The following is a 20778-nucleotide window of genomic DNA, read 5'->3' on the forward strand; positions in this document are numbered from 1 at the left end:
GAAAATTCTCGTCTCAAAAATTTTAAAGTTGGACCAAATATGCATCATCCGCAGTGTTTGTTGTGATCATGATCCATAGACTACGAAAAAAAAAAAAACCTTTCTACTACCACGAAAGACTCAACAGGGAACCAAGAGACCTTGAGGAGTGGAAAAGGGACACTGTCTCAGTCTTTTGTTCTCAAAGGCTGAATTGCTTCACCTACCCCCACCCCTGAACGTAGTCTAACAAAGAATTCAAAGAATTTTAATTTATCCTTTTTTTTTGCCTACTTGAAGGGCAATGTCACCTTTTAACCTGACTAGTTCTTCGTCCTACGGACCTCGCACTAAAAAGGTCGAAACAGCTGTCTACGTTTGCAACCCTATTTTATCGGTTCTAGTCGTGTTGGTGTCTCGCAAAGTTGGCCTACTTTTTCATGCAGTATAAGCCTTGGTGTATTGTTTGTTACAAATTGTTATCACATTGTCTTAGGTATCTTAAGGCTCAGGTTGTTCTATATCCCAGCCTTCCTTTAGAGCTTCATACGCTGATAGAAGAGCTCCTTCATTCCACTCGGGTAACGATGTATACGCTTCACCCACCATGTAGATTTCTTTTCCAGGAAATGGACGTTTGGCCCATTTTGCTAAATCATGTCGGCTAACGTTGGAGCCTGCCTTTGTTTGATGTCTGTTGAGTAGAGAAAGTACTTATTGGCAAAAATGTATGCAGGAGCGTTCGATATTGATTGGTCAATGGTTTTGACCAATCATACCTCCCATGAGTACCCAAACGACCATAGCTTGATTTCACAGACCTTAGAAATTAATCTCAAATAGTTACTCGAATTAATAATTAACCTACCAGGCTACATTTTCCCAATATTTGAACGCAATGTCCAGGGGCTCTGGTACAACCATTCCTGTAAAAATCTCCTGTATGGCTTTCTTGATTTCTGTCTCGAAAACTGCTTTAGGCAGCTTGGAGAGCTCACCCCACTTGACTGCGCATGCCCGCCAAGCGTACGACAGCTGAATAACGGCTTCCCCTTTGGGTCCCCTGCCACTGAAACCAAACACATACATATAAAGGTACTTTTATTGGGAACTAAGCAACGTTGATTTTGAGGCATCTAGTTACCCAGCATAACCAGGATCAATTAAACTGATCTGGGAACATAACTTTTTTGTTTGTGGGGGGTAGGGGGAGGTCATGTTTTACCCAAAAATTAGGAACAAAAACTGGCTGTAGGGACTACAGGACAAAAATATTTGGTCATTTGTAGAATAGTTTCGAAAAGCGTTTCAACTTATTACATCATTGTTAATCACGTTATGTTTGGACTTTTCCGGTTTTTATTTTGGCGTTTCGCTTAGTTTCTCTGGGGGTCTTTGCGTTTTTATTATCATTATATTATTTAAGCAACTAAAACAGTAAAACCACCATTTATTAGCTTGGAAAAATCATGAAATTTTAGTTGGCAGATTCAAGATGGCTCATTCTAGATTTAGTAACGTCATTCGAGCGCGATGTGATGTCATAATTGGCACGTGAGGGCAATTTGTGCTACCCTTTTCCAGTACGACCTCCAAAACAGTTGGACAGGTAGCTCTCGTTATCTAGACACCACAATGGGTAACAGCAAGAGAAAATAATAATAATAATAATAATAATAATAATAATAATTATTATAATATTTTCTGTTGGTAACAGTGATGGTAACAGTGAGAAACCTACAACTTTAAGTATTTGAGATCCAAGTATCAAGAATAATTTCACCTCCGAGGGACACGCACGAGCGATCGTGCTCTATCAGCGATTATAGTTCACCACTAAATTTCCTACGATACTAATTTTTTCATCCGCAGAAGGCCCGAGGAAAATACCCGGATGGATAGTACTCGTCTGAGAAAATTTTTTGTAAACAAGCGGGCCTACAGACAAATTAACCCACTAAATTCACCGCATTATTTTTTTATTTTTTTTTATTTTTTTGGTTTGTTAAATTACGGCTTTCAAATTATCCATTCAAAAAATAATCTGATATTCCACCTGGGAGATGAAGGTAATCATACGAGAAATAGCTGTCAAAACTAGCGTATTGTTTCAAGAAAATCAAATTTCCGCGGTGCAACTATAGTTCCTAGACAGATAGTTCCTGGACAGAAAAACTGTAGAACTGTAGACAACGGTGAGACAGATAACCGGATTGGTGGATTTTCAATAGAGCACGCTGATTGTAATAATAAAAATTTCGTTTAGTATTCATTTATGAGGAAAGTTGCTTTCAGACAACTTACCTGTAAGGCATAACACAAACCAGACACGTGGCCCCTGTTTGGAATACTTCAAGAGGTTTCAAGGTAAGATTATGAGAGGAAGAAGTGTTTTCCCACCAAGGATAACTGTAAATCGCTACGGCTTTAAAAGCAGATCTTGGATTAATTGATCCAAACAGGTAATTAGCTTTTATATCTGCGGCCACATCTCCGGTAATCTTTTCAAATGGAAAGCTTGGGACTGCAATGATGATCTTCTTGGTTGACACTGTAAAATTATCTGTTTTAGCTACGAAAAGACTTCCCTTTCTGTCGATTGATTTGACTGCTTCTCTGGCGTACATCTGAACTCCGAAATGCTTCGCCGATTTTTCTAGTGCTCTGATGATATCTGATATTCCACCAGGGGGACGAAGGTAATCATACGAAAAATAGCTGTAAGCCTCATTCCTCTCGTATCTAGACAAAGTGCTTTCTTCGCCATATCTTCTCTTTAGTGCCCACGTGGCCGAGTAAAACTCGCAGCCTTCGCTTCCAAGTTTTTGGCACAAAAAATCTCGGTAAGAAGGAACCTCCAGTGATTTCTCTCTAGTCACGTCCACCCATGCGTACTCAATCATTTCGGACGGAGTCATGTTTGCAAAGGGGCCTGACAACAGAGTCGGGAAAGCTTGTTCTTTGAGGGACTGGGAACTAGATGCGTAGACTCCTCTTGCTTCGAAATTTGCTTGTTTTGTGGAACCCATTTCCAACATGGCGATATTGAATCTTCTCGCTAGGTCCCTGAAATAAACAAAAAACAATTAAAAAACTCATTAATAATTCATAAAGAAAATACAAAAAAAAATTAATGTTTAATGAGTGTCTTTATATCTGATAAAGACACGGCTAAACTTTACGTCCAATTTTCTAGGCCAAAATAACCCCAAATCTAAATATTAGTGAAAGAATGAGTTGATCTACATCAGAAGATTTTTAAGCCGTTCAATAAACTCGCAGTTCGTGTTTCATCAAGTCTAAAACACTCGGCTGCCCCTCGTGTTTTAAACTTGATAAAACACTGTTGCTCATTTATTAATCATTACATCATCTTGTTTCTTATCTAAATCTTTTAAAGCTTTTTTAGAAGGTCCAGTAAGGCCACTAAGGGATAAATGAAGTTGTGGGACGAGTCATTATTTCATTATTTTGAGGGTGGGAAGGACTGGGGCAAATAGGGGGAGGTCAATGATTGTTATGCAGGGAATAAGGGAAGCACAGAACCTTATGCACGCATACCAGGAAGGTTTAAGAGAGTCATTCAGTGGGTAAAAGCGGGGCAGGGTGGGGGGGGGGGGGGGGGTCAGCAAGAAATGTGCTTTATGAAAAGAGAGGGTCGGGATAATTTAAACATAGCCTTCCTTCATATGCACCAGCCCTCCCAACCTAAAAATAATGACCGGTCCCTAACAGACACACAAAAATAGACTCTCAAAGTTTTTAGGGGCTGTGAGAATTGCTGACAACAATCCATGTTAACTTTATATGGTATCACAAAGCCATCTTGACTCAGTTATAAACGTTAAGGGGTCTCTGGAGCATTGAATTTTGGATGATTTTACCTTGGAACTCAGGGCCGGGTTGCTTAAAACACGATTAACCAAATCCAGGCTTAGCGTGAATTTTGATTTCAGCTTTTTATGACTTTTTAGTGATTTTTTTTTATATATATTTGCTGGCCTCCAGTTTTGACGTCGACTAATGATCACTAATCTCAAATTCCATAATAATAAGCAATATTCTCACTTTTATACAAGAGAAATTGAACTACTTCGACCAACTTTTAATCGTGGCAGTTTTAATCAGTTCGGCCCAGAGCTCAAACCTTATCTTTTCTTAGAAAACAGGAAATTTTCAATGCCGATGTTTGGTTCCTCAAACCCCTTTAGGAAAATGAATGGAGTATTTGGGCCCTATTTTCCCCTTGGAGCCATTTTTACCACAGGGAGCCCAGGCACACGCTTTGACAACTCGGTCAAAATGGCGGCGTCAAAATTATAAGGATTTGTATGAAGTTTTTTAGCAAAAATTTATTTCGAAAGAAAAATAATAAACAGCTAGTAAAGTTCACCTTTTACATCATATGTTGTCTCTGTCTTGTTTCTTGACTATATTTTTAATTTTGGTTTACTCTTACCTAACTTTATTCAAGGGTGAACATTTGCGACACTCGATAAACACCACGGCTCGACAAAAACAAGCCAAAAACTGCTTTCAATTTCATCCGCTCACTCCAAAACTTCGCTTGGATATAGTTCGAAGACCATACTTTCACTACAGTAAATTTTTGAACCGGCTGCCTCTCTCCGCGATTAAAGAATACGGAAAAAATAACCAAGGTTTATACACTTTTGGCTTTCTCAAACACCTTGCCTCCGATAGAGTCGACGCATTTTTTATTTAGCCTTGCCTTTCACGTGCAGCCTCGCGCTATGATTGGGCGTTAGTTGTCAAGGTGACAAACCTTTTTTCCCGTACTGGAGGGAGGCAAACGAGCCCGTCGCCACACTAGACTACCCAGAGGCTGCTCGGCATTTCACATCTACACTCGCCCGAGTACCCACAGGGTGATTTTGCCTCACACACAAATCTAAACTCACAGATGTACCGTGGGTGAGTGTTTTTACCTCATACTGTCCCTAGAGCCCTTTGAGACTTTAAGATGGACACGATATTTTATATAGGATCGCAAAGTGACTGATTAAAGTTTCAAAGATATAAAGAAAACGATATTTTCTTACATTACTCTCTTGTGTTCTCTATCCAAACGCCAGGCTCCTAAAGCTAAATAAATATAAGGACAAAGTTAACAAGAACACTCACTTTATAACTCCAAAATACACAAAGCGCACTTAACGAGTTTTAAGCCTGGTTTTCACTAGCGACGCAAGCACAAGCGCGAGCATAAGCGCAATCACGCAAAAATGACAAATTTTGATCCTTGTTCTTGTGCTTGCCGCAAGCACAAGCACAAGCATAATACTGCAATGCGCTTTTGCTTTTGCTTTAGTGGAGCCGTTTTCACGGTGAAATAAGAGCAGTTATTCTTGCGCTTGTGCTTGCGTCGCTAGTGAAAACCAGGCTTTAGTACAGTGGAAACTCCCCGACATAGTGAATCGAACCCAATCGAACTCAATCGAGCTCAATTTATATTCGTGGATTGAATTAAAACGTTCGATTTTCGACATAGGCGTACGGGCACCTTCGGACCTGGGGGGGGGGGGGGGGGGAGGGCGGAGACCTAATTGCCCGAAAAAAAAATGACTTGCATTAATAACGAGGCATTTAAAATGGACAACGAAAAGTGCATTTCAGTAGTAGTTGTGTACAAGCATTAACTTGCCTGCATGCTTCAAGGAAACGATTGTTTCTTTAATTACTTTCGAAGATGACAATGCACTGTATCCTTTTTCTTCAGAAATATTTTATATTTCCACTCCTGTGTTCAGCAAAAATTAACGTATTTTGGGGGAGCCAATTTACAATTGTTTTCCCGTACTTGAAAGTTATGTAAAAGCGTGTCAGGGGTAAATGGGACAAAACATTTAAGACTTAAGAGCGAATTTTTCCCGTGACCGAGTGAGAGGTGGTACAAAATTTTAAACAAGCCTACCCTCAATTTTTTTTCAGAGATACCTTATGGTGAGTCGATCAACGTGCTATGATTTTTTCTTTAAAAGCTATCTTTGTTTGGCAGAAAAAAAAATAAAAACTGTCACGCCCGCCGACAGCCATGAAATGGTCGAATTTCATACCACGATTAAGAGCATAAGAATGATGCTGCTCACAAGCGCAAAATAAAGCAGACTTCTCTTGATTTTGTATATTTGTTAAGGAGGCATTTACAAATGATTTGAGTCTAAGAACAGTATTACAAAGATCGATTTGAATATTTAGAGCCTGTTTAAAAATTACAAAAATTTGATTGCTTAAAAATCTCATTTTGGAGCATATTTTCAAAGAACTCTTTTCCTATGCGGTATAACTCAGAATCACTTAAGACTTGGGCTTTAATAAGTGGAAATGATGTTCTTTTTAATGGTATAAAAATCAGTCTAGGGCTTTTAATTGCTACGAAGAACTTCCCCTTTCAATTTGGACGAAATCACAACACCGACTTGTCAACAACCGCAAATAATCGAATAAGGCTCGAATTACGCTTTCCCTTCTCAAAGCCAAAATTCCGACAAAATCTTATTAGTAAACACCCTATTTGATCCAAAACTTAATATTTAGCTTACCTGGCATAACAATTTGTTGAAGATTGCTTTGTATCCTACTTTTGTTTCAAATACGTTACCAGCACTCGAACGGTGTTTACCAAATCACAGTATCCAGAATTCCCGAGAATTTCAAATCAGCAATAACTTTGCCAGAAGGTCCTTGAAAAAAAAAAACACCGCATTCCGGTCTTCACAGTTCCAACCACATTAAGTGAAAACGGCCACATCATAGAAGAAACTTGCTTCACAGTTTAAAAACCGCGTTTTGGCCGTTGTTTTTGCAGAAGATCAACTAGAGCGAAAATGGCGGCTTGACATCTGTCACGCAATGATTTGTCACTTGAGGGGAGGTTACCCATTGAATTAAATTTGGTGGGCTATGTACTTTGAGAAATACCGTAAAATTTCGGTTATAATCCCTGGATTTATACAACTTCGTAAGTGGTTTTGGTGGGGCTTTATATAAACGTAATGGCACATAAACGGGGTAATAAAAAGTCTAAAAACCCTTTCCAAAAAGTCACGGCATATGTAGATGAAAGTACGTTTTCACGTTAAAAAAACAAAAAACCATAAAGATACTATAGAAAAAAAAAATTATTAAACCTGAAACGGGGAAGGTCACTGAGTAACTGTTGCCGTTGTTGTTGCATTTTTAACGGAGTACTGCAGCTGTATTTTTGGTTGTTTTGTTTTTTCGAAGTAACTTTTATTTTTTATTTTTTGGTTTTATTTTGTGGAGGGGTTTTAACGTCAAGGTCTGGCACGGATTAAAGAAAGGGGTCACATATTTTTTGTTTTAACAAAGTGGAAATAGCATTTTTTAAATATCAGAGATTCTATTTACAAATCAGAAAGGAAAAATAAACTAGATTAGGTGTAGCTCTAACAATATAATGAGCGTCGCGCCATAGTTTCCAAAGAAAACAAGAACCCCGGGACAAGAACTGATATTTTGTTGATTTGTGCTTTTAATGAGTAGAGAATTTTACAGAGTATAGAATGAAAATCAATTACTCTTTTCAAAGATTAGTTGGGGGATACTGCTCCCAAGATAAGCGAAGTCGAGCTGCGGAAAAAAGTTCTGTTATACTCCCTCTGCGTTCATGTGAAAAAGATATCTCGGCTCACAAACTGGCTGCGGGTGTTAATGATGTTGAGTCAGAAGTAGATATCATTTTAGCACGGCGTCAATCTTCAATGTACCTTTGAATATTTCGGACATCACTATCTGCCCAGCTCATCGGTCCTCTCTGGGCAATGGATGGAGAAGAGGTTCGCAACGGTGCCGCGTTCCCGCAGAATTATCGAGGCATGCCAAAGAAGGAAAATCACGTAAGTCTGATTGCGGAATCAACACCCGGGGGGACTGCTATATGAAACGGACGGGGATGCTGGTCAGAAATTTTGAAAAGAACCCCTAAAAGAGAACAATCTGGGTGTGGCTCGAGCTTTTCTTGACCCCTAGACGACTCCAAAAAACTAAAAATAGAATTGCTATTTGTATATTTCTGCGTGTATAACCCTGAACGAGACCATTTTGGCTGAAAATATTGCTATTTTTTCGCGGAAGACCCTAAGTGAGACCAAATACCCAAAATGTACACTCCCGTCACTTTCTTATGCGAGTCCCCCCCGGAATCAACAAAGCGCTTTCGAGAACGATCCTTCGACGTACGGGCATATTTGTCCCTGCTGGGTCTGGTAAGTCTTTGCGATTAATTTTGTTAAATTTTTATAGAAAGTACAGTCGAACCTCGATTATCCAGATTTCCGATTGTCCGGAATTCTAATTTTTCATGAATATTATATTCAAGACCAAACTCTTTCAAAATTTAAATGCCACTTTCTTCCTCCAGAAACTATGTAATTATAATCGGAATCGTAAATTACCCAATAAGCGAAGCTTCGAAGGATAGAAACTGTGACGCCTCGAGTGCGCTATGTTCATGAATGAGCGTTATCGTCATCAAAATCGAGCTAGAAGGGGTTAATTGTAAGTCAGTTCTCAGTCCGTTTAATATTGTGGTTATATAAAATGCGATATGATTAAGTTTAAAAAGGAGAAACCTAACACAGTGTGATTTGTTCTTTTTCTCTTTTTTAGTCTGATAAATTCTGGAAACGGTGGTGACGGATATATATAAAATCGAGCTTAGCGTCGTCTGATAACAAATGTCGATTATGTAACGTTTTCCTGACGTAATAATATGCTGAAACAAAAGCACCGCATTCGAGTGAATGCTAGCCTGCGCGGCAGGCGTAAAAAGGGGAGGGAAAAGGGGAGGGAAAAAGACGGGGAAGAGGGAACGCCTGCCTTAAGAACCCCCTACGTTTTTCCCTCTTTCTCTCCCTCTTCCCAGCGACCCAGCTCCCCCTCCCCCCCCCCCCCCCTTTCCGACGCCTGCTATGCAGGCCTATTAAAGTGAATGCAGTCAAACATTAACGCGATCCCGAAAAAAGTGTGCGGGACGTTCCTAGTGATCTCGTACTGATAAGTTGATCACCCCCCAAAGTAAAATGATAAAAGTAAAAACGTTTATGACAGACTCCTCTGTGTATTGGAAGCGGGAAGGGTGAACTCCCATATTATGGTTAAGTTACGGATTTTGGTCACACATATAGGGTGTTCAGGACGTGGCAGGCTGCCTGTCAGTTTAACCACAAAGGTTCCGTTTTGAGCTGCACTTAAAGGTAAAACATACTCTCGTGATTTGTTGGCAGTCTTCAGATCATTGATAAAGACATAGAAATGGTATCCGGCTCCGGGGTCAAATTAAAAAGCTTTTACCACGCCCAGATGGGGTTCCGTATAATAGTATAATAATTTTAACAGGAATAAAAAAGCCTGTACAAATTACCGTACCGTTGGTGCTAGACGCAGTGCTTTTTTCAAGTCTGTAGATCTTGATTTTTTTGTATTGAATAAATAAAAGGGGAAATGGAGTTCAAAAAGCGGCTTTTTTATGACCGAGTAAGAGGTTGCACATGTGGACAAACAAGAGAGCATGAGAAAACTTTTAAAACGTGAATTCGAGTTATCGGGAGTCGACTGTATCTAAATGGCAGTTGAAAAAATGCAGACTTTGTAGGGAGCCCCCTGTACAGTACCCACCCACCTCCCGGGAGTTCGTGACTCATTGCGTGACAAATAGGAGGGTTCACGAGCAATGACATGTAACCGTTCTTTGAATTTCACAACATCTCATTTGAGGCTTAAAACGTCGTTAAGTGAATCTGTTCATCGTGTTATCAAGTCCCTTGTACGAATGGCTGTATGGAACCTGAAATGTGGTTAAAATTGTCAAGAAATACCATGTTTACGAGGGCTTTTGCTAATAGCGACTGATTGTATCATAAGCAAAATATAGGCGCTTGCCCGTGCAATTTGCCGACAAAAGAATGTCAAGAATGGGGAAAAACAATGTTTTACCACTGCGTTTGCAAGGTAAGAGTAAAATATTAATAAATAAACTCGTGTGTAGCTAAATGATAAGATTGTGTTCGAATTTTGGCTATATTAAGAGAAAGTGTACTGCGTAATTCGATTATTTGCTTTGTTTACATAAGTCACTGCCGAGCGATTTCTTCGAAGTAGGACGGTCTATTTCTTGGATAAAATCAATAGCCCAGAGCAAATTTTTATATACTTAAAAAGTACATCATTTCTACTTATCTAAGCCAAAGTTTTAGGCGAATCCGAGTTATACCGCATAGGAAAAGTGCTTCGTGAAAAACGTCTCCAAAATGAAATCTGTAAACAATGAGAAAATGGTGATTTTTAAACGCCTGCCTGGATTTCATAGTTCAGTTGATTATCCTTATTTTAGACTCATAACATTCGCCAATGCCTCCTGTACAAATATACAAACTTGAGAAAGGTCATCTTCAATTTACGCTTTTGATGAGCTAAGTTCTTGTGACCATGTTTGTCGCTCTCGTTTCGGCCATTTTATGTCGCCGGGCACTCGTTACAGTGTCTGAATATTTTCTCGAAAATTAAAATAGATTTAAACGAAAAAATTACACCACGTTTATCGACTTACCATAAGGTATCTCTGAGCCAAAAATGAAGGTAGATGACTTTGGAAGTTTGTACCGCATTTTTTTGTTTTCACGCGGTCTACAAAAAAATTCGCTCTTAACACATTTGAGACAAAGCACTTGCTTCATAACATTTGTAACAGCTTTGTTTCAAGGTCTTACACTGGATCCACCCGCGCGCAAAGGCCTTACTTCTGGTCACCCTTGCCAATTTCCTTCTCAAACGGAGGGGTTACACAGAATTTGCGAGAAAAATCAAACGTGATTATAGCAATTTAAAAAGAGGAAACAAAAACATACATGAATGCGAAATCAGTTAGATTTTTGAAAAGCTATATTTCCAATACTTTTTTCTGTTGCTGTAATTCGTTTTTAACGTAATGTTGAGATTTTTCGACTTATGTGCTTTTTCTCCAGACTTTTTGCCCGAATTCCAAGCATTTTGCCCGAAAAAATTTCGGACCTGGGGGGGGGGGGAAATGATTTTCGACCTCTTGATTTGTGTTAAACTGGCGTTGAAAATCAATAAGAGGTCAGCTGTTGTATGCTTTTGCCTGTGTCGCGGTTAGTAATTTGCTTGTACGTTTTCATGAAAGTAACACTTTAAGGAGGCTCGATGTAGTTTTTTTAGCCCTAGGGTGGTTGTTTTGAAAATGAAAATTATCAAGGAAGCCAATCTTCGATTTTTGCCAAAATACACCATAATGATCAAATATGACAAAGTTTCATTTTTTTAATGGTCACTTAGTCACAAAGGTTACCATAGCAACGATTGTCGTTTTCTTTTGTTTTCAAACAAGCCTAATTTTCTAAGTTGAAATCTAGATTGACTCTTGGTATTCATTTATTGATATGTTAAAGTTTAGTAGATTAACTAACTGTTGACGAAATTTAAGAAAAATCTGTACGACCGTTTTCAAATAAATCAAGAATAGAATCCCGTTTTAATGTGAAATAGGCGCTTTTAAATTGTTTCGCAGTATTTGAGCGGAGTTATTTAAAATGAAATATAAAAATTTACACCATCAAAGACCATTAACTAAAAGCGAGAGAGTTTTTACTTTAATTTGTTAAGATATATCGACTGCCGATTGTAGGAAACTACAAAAAGTTACAAAAAACTTCATTCTTGATTTACTTTAAAACGCTCTTACAGATTTTTCTAAGATTTTGTCTACAGGTACATGTAGTCAATTATACAATCCAGTATACTTAAAATATATATAAAAAAATGAATACCGAGAGTCAATATAGATTTCGAGAAAATCAAGGTTGTTTGAAAACAAAAGAAAACGACAATCGTTGCTATGGTACTTAGTGACCAGCAAAAAAATGAAACTTTGGTCATATTTGATCATTGTGGTATATATTGGCAAAAATCAAACTTTGGCTTCCCAGATTAATTTTCATTTAATTTCAAATCGACTACCCTAGCGCTAAAAAAACTACATCGAGCCTCCTTAAGCATCATATCATTTTGCAACTGCAAGTTATCTTACAACGAAAATGGTCCAGTAATCCTGGAATACGGTAATACACGAGAATAATGGTAGCTTTGTTCTATTCTGTTCTTATTGCTATCGTGGATAGTATACTTTTGCTATTGAATAATAAGGTTTGAACAGAAACTGTGTTCCATGGCCTGTAGTTGGATCAGACGTCTTTTCCCGAGAGCAAGCGACTAGAGAAAGAAAGATGGTACCTAGGTATATCCAATGGGTACCAATTGGTATGAAAGGTATGCGAAAGGGTAAGCTTTTCTGTCTTAAATGGTGAAGAAAAAATAATGGTTTGGTACTCAGGATAGGGAACCTAGACCGTGTGAAATTTTGTTGAGTAGCCTTCCCCAGCTTGACAACAAAGGAAAAAAATGGAGATTATTCTCTTTTTACTAATTCTTACATATGCTGATGTTTGGTGCTCGGCTAAACCTGACGTCAAAGTCTCGCCCTCCAAATCTGGATTCCTTTTCAAACAAACATACGTTGTCTTCTTTCTTCATTCGCATGAGTGTCTCCGCCATGTACAAGCCTGAAATACCTCCACCAACCACTACCACGTCACATGACATAGGGGTAAAGGAAGACTCTTCTTCTTTAAATAAAACAAACAAATTAGGGTTAGTAGGGCATAAAAAAATGTTAACGTAGTCTTCTTTTAGTCTGGAGACAAATAAAGGAATAAAATGACTTTTTGAGCTTTAAGAGATGATTTCCAGTCCGTACTGTGCAATTTTTGCCTTAGGGGCGGATCCAAGATGTTTCAAAGGGGGTGGCTGTTTACAAATATTTTTATTTACTATCTTGTTTAAGCCCCATTTTTTATGGGGGAGGGGGAAAGGTATCAGTGGGAAGTGGGAATGCAAATTATTTTGGACCAAAGGCCCATAGTTCATAGGCCGCAGGCTCCATGCCTCTAGGGGGGTCTGGGGGTATGCCCCTCCAGAAAATGTTGAAAAAGTTGAAGCCTCTTAGACGTGATTTCCGTGATTTCTGCTTTTTATAGCTTAATTCAAAGATGTTTAAAAACATCTTTGAATTAAGCTATTAATCTGCTGTTTTTCCTAGACAATTTAACAAAACTATTCTTTCGTCAATTTGCCTTGTTTATCATTGAATTATATTTGGGACAGAAACTCTAGTTCTTACGAGCAGTGATTGAAATTTAAAGTTGAACTTACACGAAAAGATATGCGTCGTTTTGTTCACCCACGAGCGTGGAGATCTTTAGCCTCTGGCAAAGTGACCTGGGGACGACTTGGTGAGTCAATGCTTTGCTTTTGAAATCGCTTCGTTCAATTTTGTTTCATGAACAGAAAGAAAACGGTAAGAAAACCCGCTAAAAAGATGCAAATGGAGAAGAAAATCTTGCCAGCAAGGATAAAACAACTATTGAATGCTAAAAGGAATGTATTTTTTTTTAATTATACACACATGTTTTGTTTCATAAGCACAGAAACTCGTAAAATTGCCACCAAAAACAAGCTGTCGAAAATTCGAGGGCAAATAACGCGATGATGTCGATGAAAAGTGGCTGTCCTTTACTTTCGACGGCTGGACGGCCGCCTGGCTAAAGGGGGCAGATGTTAACAAATATTTCAACTTTACTTTAGCTAAAAATATTAACACTTTTTTCACTTAAACCAGTGTCATTGTCCTTATCTTCTATTTTAATGTGATTATTTTTATTTTTCTTGTAGATCACGAGGGGTGGCTAGGCACCCAATCCCCCATGGATCCGCCCCTGCGCCTGCAATGTTTATGTGAGTATCACACGAAGGAATGTTGACTAGCAAATATAAAAAGTTTGCGACAAACGCAAACTTGCCTTTTTGTTCATTACTAACGCCAGACATCCTTACAAAACAATAATAACGAGTAGAAGAACCTCGATGCTATTCTCGCTGCATAATTAATTAGCTCATAGCAGAAGTTTTAATTATATGCTCGAATTCCTTCGTTTTGGCGCATGCTTGTTGCAGTGTTCATGCTTTGCGGTCTAAGGGTACAAATCCTGTCATTTCGCTTGAAACGTGGTCATTTTAATGGTACTCCGGCGCGACGGCCAACTTTCGCGAACCGCCCACCTCCCCTGGTGGCGGTTGACAGAATTTCACGTTTTATCCTCGTTGCATGCTTATTGCCTCAGCAGTCGCAAACTCTTCCCATAACTTAATCTTATGCGATGAGGTAATGAGTATGCAGTGAGGATTTTATACTATTTTAAACCGACGTTTCAGCTCATCGACCATTCTTGAACGAAACGACCCGCAATAACAGAGGAAAACGTTTGCAAGCCTTGTTACATCTCCGCTTGTCAATTAACGGTGTGCCCAAGCACTGGTGTTTTTATTATCTTTTAGTAAATTTATTGGTAATTACGAGATGGAGAAACTTCCCCTAGCACGCCGCGCGAGTCATAGCTGCCTAGCTCTTATCATATTACAGATTGCTCTTATCATATTACAGATTGCTCATGATCAACTCGCCAGCTAGCCTCCAACGTAGACGTTCTTTGGGAGGACCGCGTGACGAGCTCAAGGAACGTCTGCGTAGGAGGCTGCTCGCCAGCAAGATCGGTTGCTAGTCTTCTTTCCCACCCTCTCCACCCTAAGCTTTCCTTTTTTGGTTCATTGACGTTTCGCTCGCTAGCATTGTAACATCTCCGCTTTTCAATAAGCGGTATGTCCAAGCACTGGTGTTGTTCGCGGCAAGATCACGTGACAGCCATGAGAGCAATGGAGGTTTCCGCACGGCAACCGACCGTCGTGGATTTTGATATAAAATCCCGAAATATGTGACAAATATTTAACTGAGCACCGTCCTATCCGGCTGTAGCTAGCAGAATATCGGCGAAACGAAGCACCTGAGGAATTGTTTCAGATCCTATCATACATAGCCTGCGTGACAGACGTAATGTAACGGAGGTTTAGTTTCGTCTGGGGCGCAGACTACTCACGCAGAGCTTTTTTTGGTGGACCCTTTATGGCTTTTCACGATATCAGTGCAATGATATAATGATCGTGACATCAGTGTAAGATTTACATCACAAGTTCACCCAATCCAACTTAAAGTGGAACAAAGAAAAGGAATTTAACAAGAAAATAAATAATGCTGCATTCTAAGACGCGACTAAGACGAGATTATACTATAATCGAGGTTAGCAAGCGTCACTACAAATGAGGCCCTGTTAGGGTAGGTATACATGCCTCCCGTCTCAATTTCAGAGCTTGATGTCGCAACTAAAAATGGTACGCATGTCACGGTCGATATTTCGTCATTTTGTCTAAAGACGGACGCGAGTAACAAAGCAAAAGTTTCCCAGATATTTTAATTTCTTAACCAATTAAAAAAAAATGCGTGGGTAACCTAGGTACACACAGCAGGAGTTTCTCTGGTATTTTCAGGGGCACCCAACGAGAAAATTTTACTATAGGTGTCGGAACATCGTTTTTACGTTATAGGTGTCCTTTTTGTACGATTTAAAGCCTTATTTTTAAACGCTAAGAAAAGTGTATCTTTTCGGATACCGGCGCTAGCGGAACTATCAAACTTCAGAAAATTTTAGGGGCCGAAATATTTTTACCCGAATTGACACCGAAACGGTCTGCTGGGTGCCCCTGTATTTTAATAAGGCAGTTCATTTTTTTATTATATGCATGGACCAATTAAAAACGGGCAGGAGTTTTCGACCATTTAAAAACGATGTTACTCTGACTTAAGAAAAGGAGCAGGAGTTTCTCGTGAATTTTGAAAGAGCCGTTAAGATTAATTAATAATTTCACAGATAAAAACACAACGTGTCAAAGTTTAGACAAAATTAGACGTGAGTACACAGAGCAGAACTTTCTCCGGTATTTTAAAAAGGCAGTTAATGTTTTTAATGACTCGACCCATTAGAAACGACGTGACTAAATAAGGTTCACAAAGCAGAAGTTTCTCGGGCACTTTAAAATTTCGCATTAAAAACTTAACGGTGTTTTAATTCTTTGACAGATTAATTAAAAAACGACGTGTTCTCTACTGATCAACTCGATCGCAAAACATTTCTCCACCGATTTCTCGACCTCGACGGGCGATTATTTTTGGACTGATGTCCGCTGTTTCAGGCGTTCACTGTCAATTTTTCAAAGGTGGGCTTCATCTCGCTCGGGTGAAATGACATCTGGGCTTACTTATCGTATTTCATTTTACTTTGCTATCCTTTATCAGGATGAATTAGTTGATTGCCAGCTCAGTGATTATAACAGCAACTTCCCGCTCTCCCGCTCTAATGAAAACCCTCATAAGTTTAGCCTGATGTTGTTCCTTTTGATCAGCCACAGCCATAACGAACAAGGATCTGTCACCTTGTACCCTTTATAGCGAAATACTAGTAAGTAGGACAAGCAAAGCAAATTTTGACTGTCTGTATATATCCCCTTTTTGACTTGATAGCTTTGTGCCCGTTACATCTGCGGGACCTAAAAACAAGCCTTGCATGCTGATAACGCAGTGGATTTGTGACTACATCAGGTTCGCCGTCGAACATTTAAGAAACCGTGCTCTTATTTAATTCTTTCCTTCGCTGTCGCTATTTCAATAAAAGTCTTGTCGTTCGTCGCCATTTTACTTCTTCCATGTCGCTGTATAAACGTCGTGTCGCTTGTCGAAATTTACCCTAACAGGGTCTCACAAATAAACGTAGACAATTTCAGTAAAATATTTTTTAAATCGATTCAGACACATTAGTTAGAACCGGCCGACCGGTCCGGTGATTTTAAATAATGTGAAATTTCTAAGAGATTTTCCCACTATAACAGTGTATAATATTTATGCGTTGACTGGTTTGACGGGAGAAATCTGACTAACAATGAAATTCTGGTTGTGAATATAATGGTCTAACCAGCTAGTTCTGTCTAATGGAAAGCGCCCTTAGATACTGATAGGCTGTATATTTCACTTACCTAATCGTGCAGGATCGTCGTTAACTTGAGCGTACTTTTCTTTTCCCTTTTCGTGAGCTAACAACGCGGCTAACACAACCAAAGCAATCAGCATCGACAAAAACAGGAGCAGTGCCACAAAAGCTTTAACTCGACTCACGAAGAATCCTTGCACCTCCAAGTTACGAACTGCAGTGTACTTTGTTTGATCCATGGTTTTGAAAAGGGACGAACAGTGTTTTAATTTCGAAATCGAGTGATTGTAGGAAACCAAACGAAGACAAACTAGACAAGTTTGTAACTGCACTAAATGACCTAGAATTTATGAAGCTGTCTATTATAATTAACCAATGAAGCGTTTAAAGCATGACATTTTTGAGTATTTCCGGGATAACATCACGCGAGACAGTTATCAGCCCATCTGCGAACAAAACACGAAACAATTAACGTAAACAAAGGTAGCTGACAACTTTATGTTAAATGACTGTTATCCAACTTTGGAATAAGGAGAATTGGCACAAGTAACAATGTTTGGTACAATAGAGAGTTTGGTAAAAGAATGCCTGTCGAGATTGGCAGACACCGTGTAGGAGGAAGGAAGTTGTTAAGGTGAAGATCTTTGGCTGTGTTGTCGTCAAACCACTTCTGTCGATTTTGACGTTCGACAAGCTTCACTCTTTGACCAGATGGCTTGCTGTCAGATGCAAGTGCTAATTCTGTCAATCAAGTAGACTGGAGCGCTGGTCCTCTAATCTGTCACCTAGTGCCGTGACGTCAACATAAATTATGCTGCATAAATTTAAAAATGATTCCCGCGCGCATATTTTAAAGTGTATATGTTATCACGCTTTAATATACAATCTTCGTTCACTGTCCAAAATCCACGCGCGTAATTGGTTAAAATAGATCACGTGATTTTGCTTTACCTGTCGTCAGCAAACTCCGACAGTGCAGTATTGACAATAATGCACAAAAATCGTGCATTATTGAAAATGTCTTCAGCTTCATGGCTTGTAGAAGTGGAAGAAAAATGTATTCCTCTAATTATCAACGATCCAATACCAAACAAAATCGAAGAGGATAACAACTTGAAGCACTTTCATGTTCAAAGGTAAACTGCAGCTCAATAAATACATTTTTGTGTGCGATTGACTTGCTTGTAGTTTCTTGATTGTGAAAGCCATCGACTCGCTTAGAACACGCTTCTCGCTGACTGTATTTATGAACGACCACAGCAGCTGATGAACGATTTTATGAACCATTTTAAGCTCTATTTCTGTACGGCTTATTTGTGATTTTTATATTATTGATGTAATCCCGTGTAATTAAACTTATGTACTACTACACTTCTTATTTTTAAAAATTAAGCTTATTGTTTGAAGTTCGTTAAGTCGATGATCGCTTGCAGTGTACTCAGATTGTATATTAAAAGGGTTAGAGTCTGTCCGTTCGTGTTTTGTTGACAAATACACGCACTTGCTGGCCTCACAATAAACTCGAAATTTTCAATACTGCACTCGGCTACGCCTCGTGCAGTATTGAAAATTTCTCGTTCATTGTGCGGCCAGCGCGTGCGTGTATTTGTCAACAAAACACTTACAACAGTCTCTAACCCATAAATAGCGAACTGAAAAACTCTTGTTTCCGAGTCTTTATAACAAATGTTAAGGACCTGGTGTCGAGTAGTTACTTTTCGCGTGTTATTACATGACGTATGTTTATATTCAAATTTTGTATGGCGAACAACTGACGAGGTCGTAGACGAAACCGGTTTTAGAAATCGCATATGTAAATTAGTGTGTAGAAAGTAAATGTAAATTAGATTTTTCCAAATCAAGATGATGTTTAGTAATACTTTCTTGGCTTCGACAAGCAAAATCGCTCAGAAATGACATGAAAAATATTTTCTGCTTATTTGAAAGGCCTTTCAAAATACAGAAGAATGGCGTTTTTCTTTTTGAAACATCTTTTTTCGTTTCAGAGATATTGACGTTTTTGTATTATGCAAATTAGATCAGTGATGACGTCACAAGATTTGACTCTAAAAATGGTAAAATACTGAATAAACAATATCTCTAAAACTATTGAAGCAGTGTTCTTGAAACTTGGCACCACAAATGTGCATCACAAAAGGTACAAAATGACACCCCTAGTATTGTTGCCATAGCAACTTTTTCAGCTCCAGTCTCTCTCTGTCAAAAAGACAAATATCCCCATATCTGACCTCTAAAGTGAGACAAAGGGTCCTACTTAGAACAGACATAGTTCCCATATTGCCTTAATTCCCACCATTGGTTTGTCTACGCTAGATGGTTCTTGGTTTAAGACAAAAACTGGGAATTTCAGTTTTTATTGAGACAGCACCAGCGGCAAAACTGTTGTCATGGCAACAGCCCTAAGAGTAACATTTTGTTAAAAAGTTTGGGCCTTTTTCCATTTCCTTGACAATTTGAAATTTCTTTGTTCCAGTTTGTTTGAAGCTTCTCTGTGACGAAACAGGTAGAGTTTTCCTTTGAAAGAGGTAAAAAATCAGATTGATTTAAAGCTCGCTCACTGCCTGTCTTGAAGATACCGTTCATCCATTGAAAGAGAAGGAGAGACACAAAGCTGACATTTTCAGTATCCTCCTTGTCGGTGGATATTTTCTTGTATCCATTCCTTGGCATGATGCAGGATCTGAAAACCAACAAAGAACAACACTAATATACACATCATACACGCAAGTTGATCACAATCATAAATATTTTAAAAATTGCAGAATCAAAATTTGCACTGAGGGAAAATCTCCTTTTTTCTACACTGTTTTTCTGGTGGCAAAATTCAACAAAACTTTTAAACAAGGCAGAAAGTGCTTGAGAGTTTGATAGAACTTGACAGTAATGTATAGAGTATCAAATGTATCAAAGCTTTGATGGTGACTATGAGAAACCGTTGATAAATCATATTCATATTTGACAGTACAATTGAAATTAATCTTCCCACATTTATTCTTACAACTTTTCCTCGTAGATAGCAACAACTGACCTTTTTTTCAAAACATGATTTATCTGACAGCAATTTGACAGGACCTGTCGTATTTTTGATGACAATTAAAGTTTCCACGGGGGCATGTAATTTCAAACGCATTTCAAAACAATTTTTAACTTTTTTGTAATAACTGTACATGGTGATGCTTAAAAGCATGTTTTTAATAAAGTATTATTTCGTTTGTCTCACGACGTAGTCACGTGTGATGGAGATCGCGACGTTTCGACTGCATACTGCTAGTCTTCATCAGGCGATAAGGTCGACTGGTTGTGCTTTAGCTTATAAAGCACACGGCTGCGCTGTGACTGGTTGGTTTAAATCTGAGTTTAAATCTACTGCCGTTCTACCTTATGTCAAAGGTCTTTCCGAGCAACTTCGCAGCTGCCTACAACAACAAGGCGTACGCGCTGTTTTCAAGTCGGAAACTACACTACGATCACAACTAGTACGGCCGAAAGACGCTGTTGATTCGACTAGGTAAGATGGCGTTGTTTACAGGATTCCCTGTGAATGTGGCAAAGTTTACATCGGCGAGACTGGAAGACCTATGCAAGATAGGATCAAAGAACACGACCGGGACATCGGACTCGCCCGCACCCAGACTTCCGCCGTTGCAGAGCACACCAACAACACCGGACACTACCCGCTTTGGAATGAGGTAAAGTTTATTGATCGTGACTCGCACTGGTACACACGCCGGGTCAAAGAGGCGATTCACATAAGACTTCACCCTAATAATATCAACAGGGACAGTGGAAT

At 39.0% G+C, this 20778-nt stretch overlaps 1 protein-coding gene across 2 annotated transcripts; it reads right to left on the reverse strand.

Annotated features, from left to right (window-relative positions):
* Positions 1-231: 231 nt before the first annotated feature.
* Positions 232-17297, reverse strand: LOC144638002 (putative flavin-containing monoamine oxidase AofH). 2 transcript variants are annotated; one of them, XM_078497099.1, is made up of 6 exons: positions 17014-17297; positions 12471-12662; positions 5043-5085; positions 2284-3045; positions 848-1048; positions 232-673 (listed from the first exon to the last, which is right to left on the reverse strand). In XM_078497099.1, coding segments are annotated over exons 1-6 (1392 nt in total). In that variant the 5' UTR covers positions 17207-17297; the 3' UTR covers positions 232-672. The 2 variants fall into 2 exon arrangements, with proteins under 2 accessions (XP_078353225.1, XP_078353224.1); XM_078497098.1 differs by lacking the exon at positions 232-673 and having other exon boundaries at positions 844-1048.
* Between the last annotated feature and the right edge of the window lie 3481 nt (positions 17298-20778).

This window comes from Oculina patagonica, chromosome 14 (genome assembly GCF_052425735.1).
Source record: "Oculina patagonica isolate OP01 chromosome 14, crgOcupat, whole genome shotgun sequence".
In the NCBI taxonomy this organism is placed as follows: domain Eukaryota; kingdom Metazoa; phylum Cnidaria; class Anthozoa; order Scleractinia; family Oculinidae; genus Oculina; species Oculina patagonica.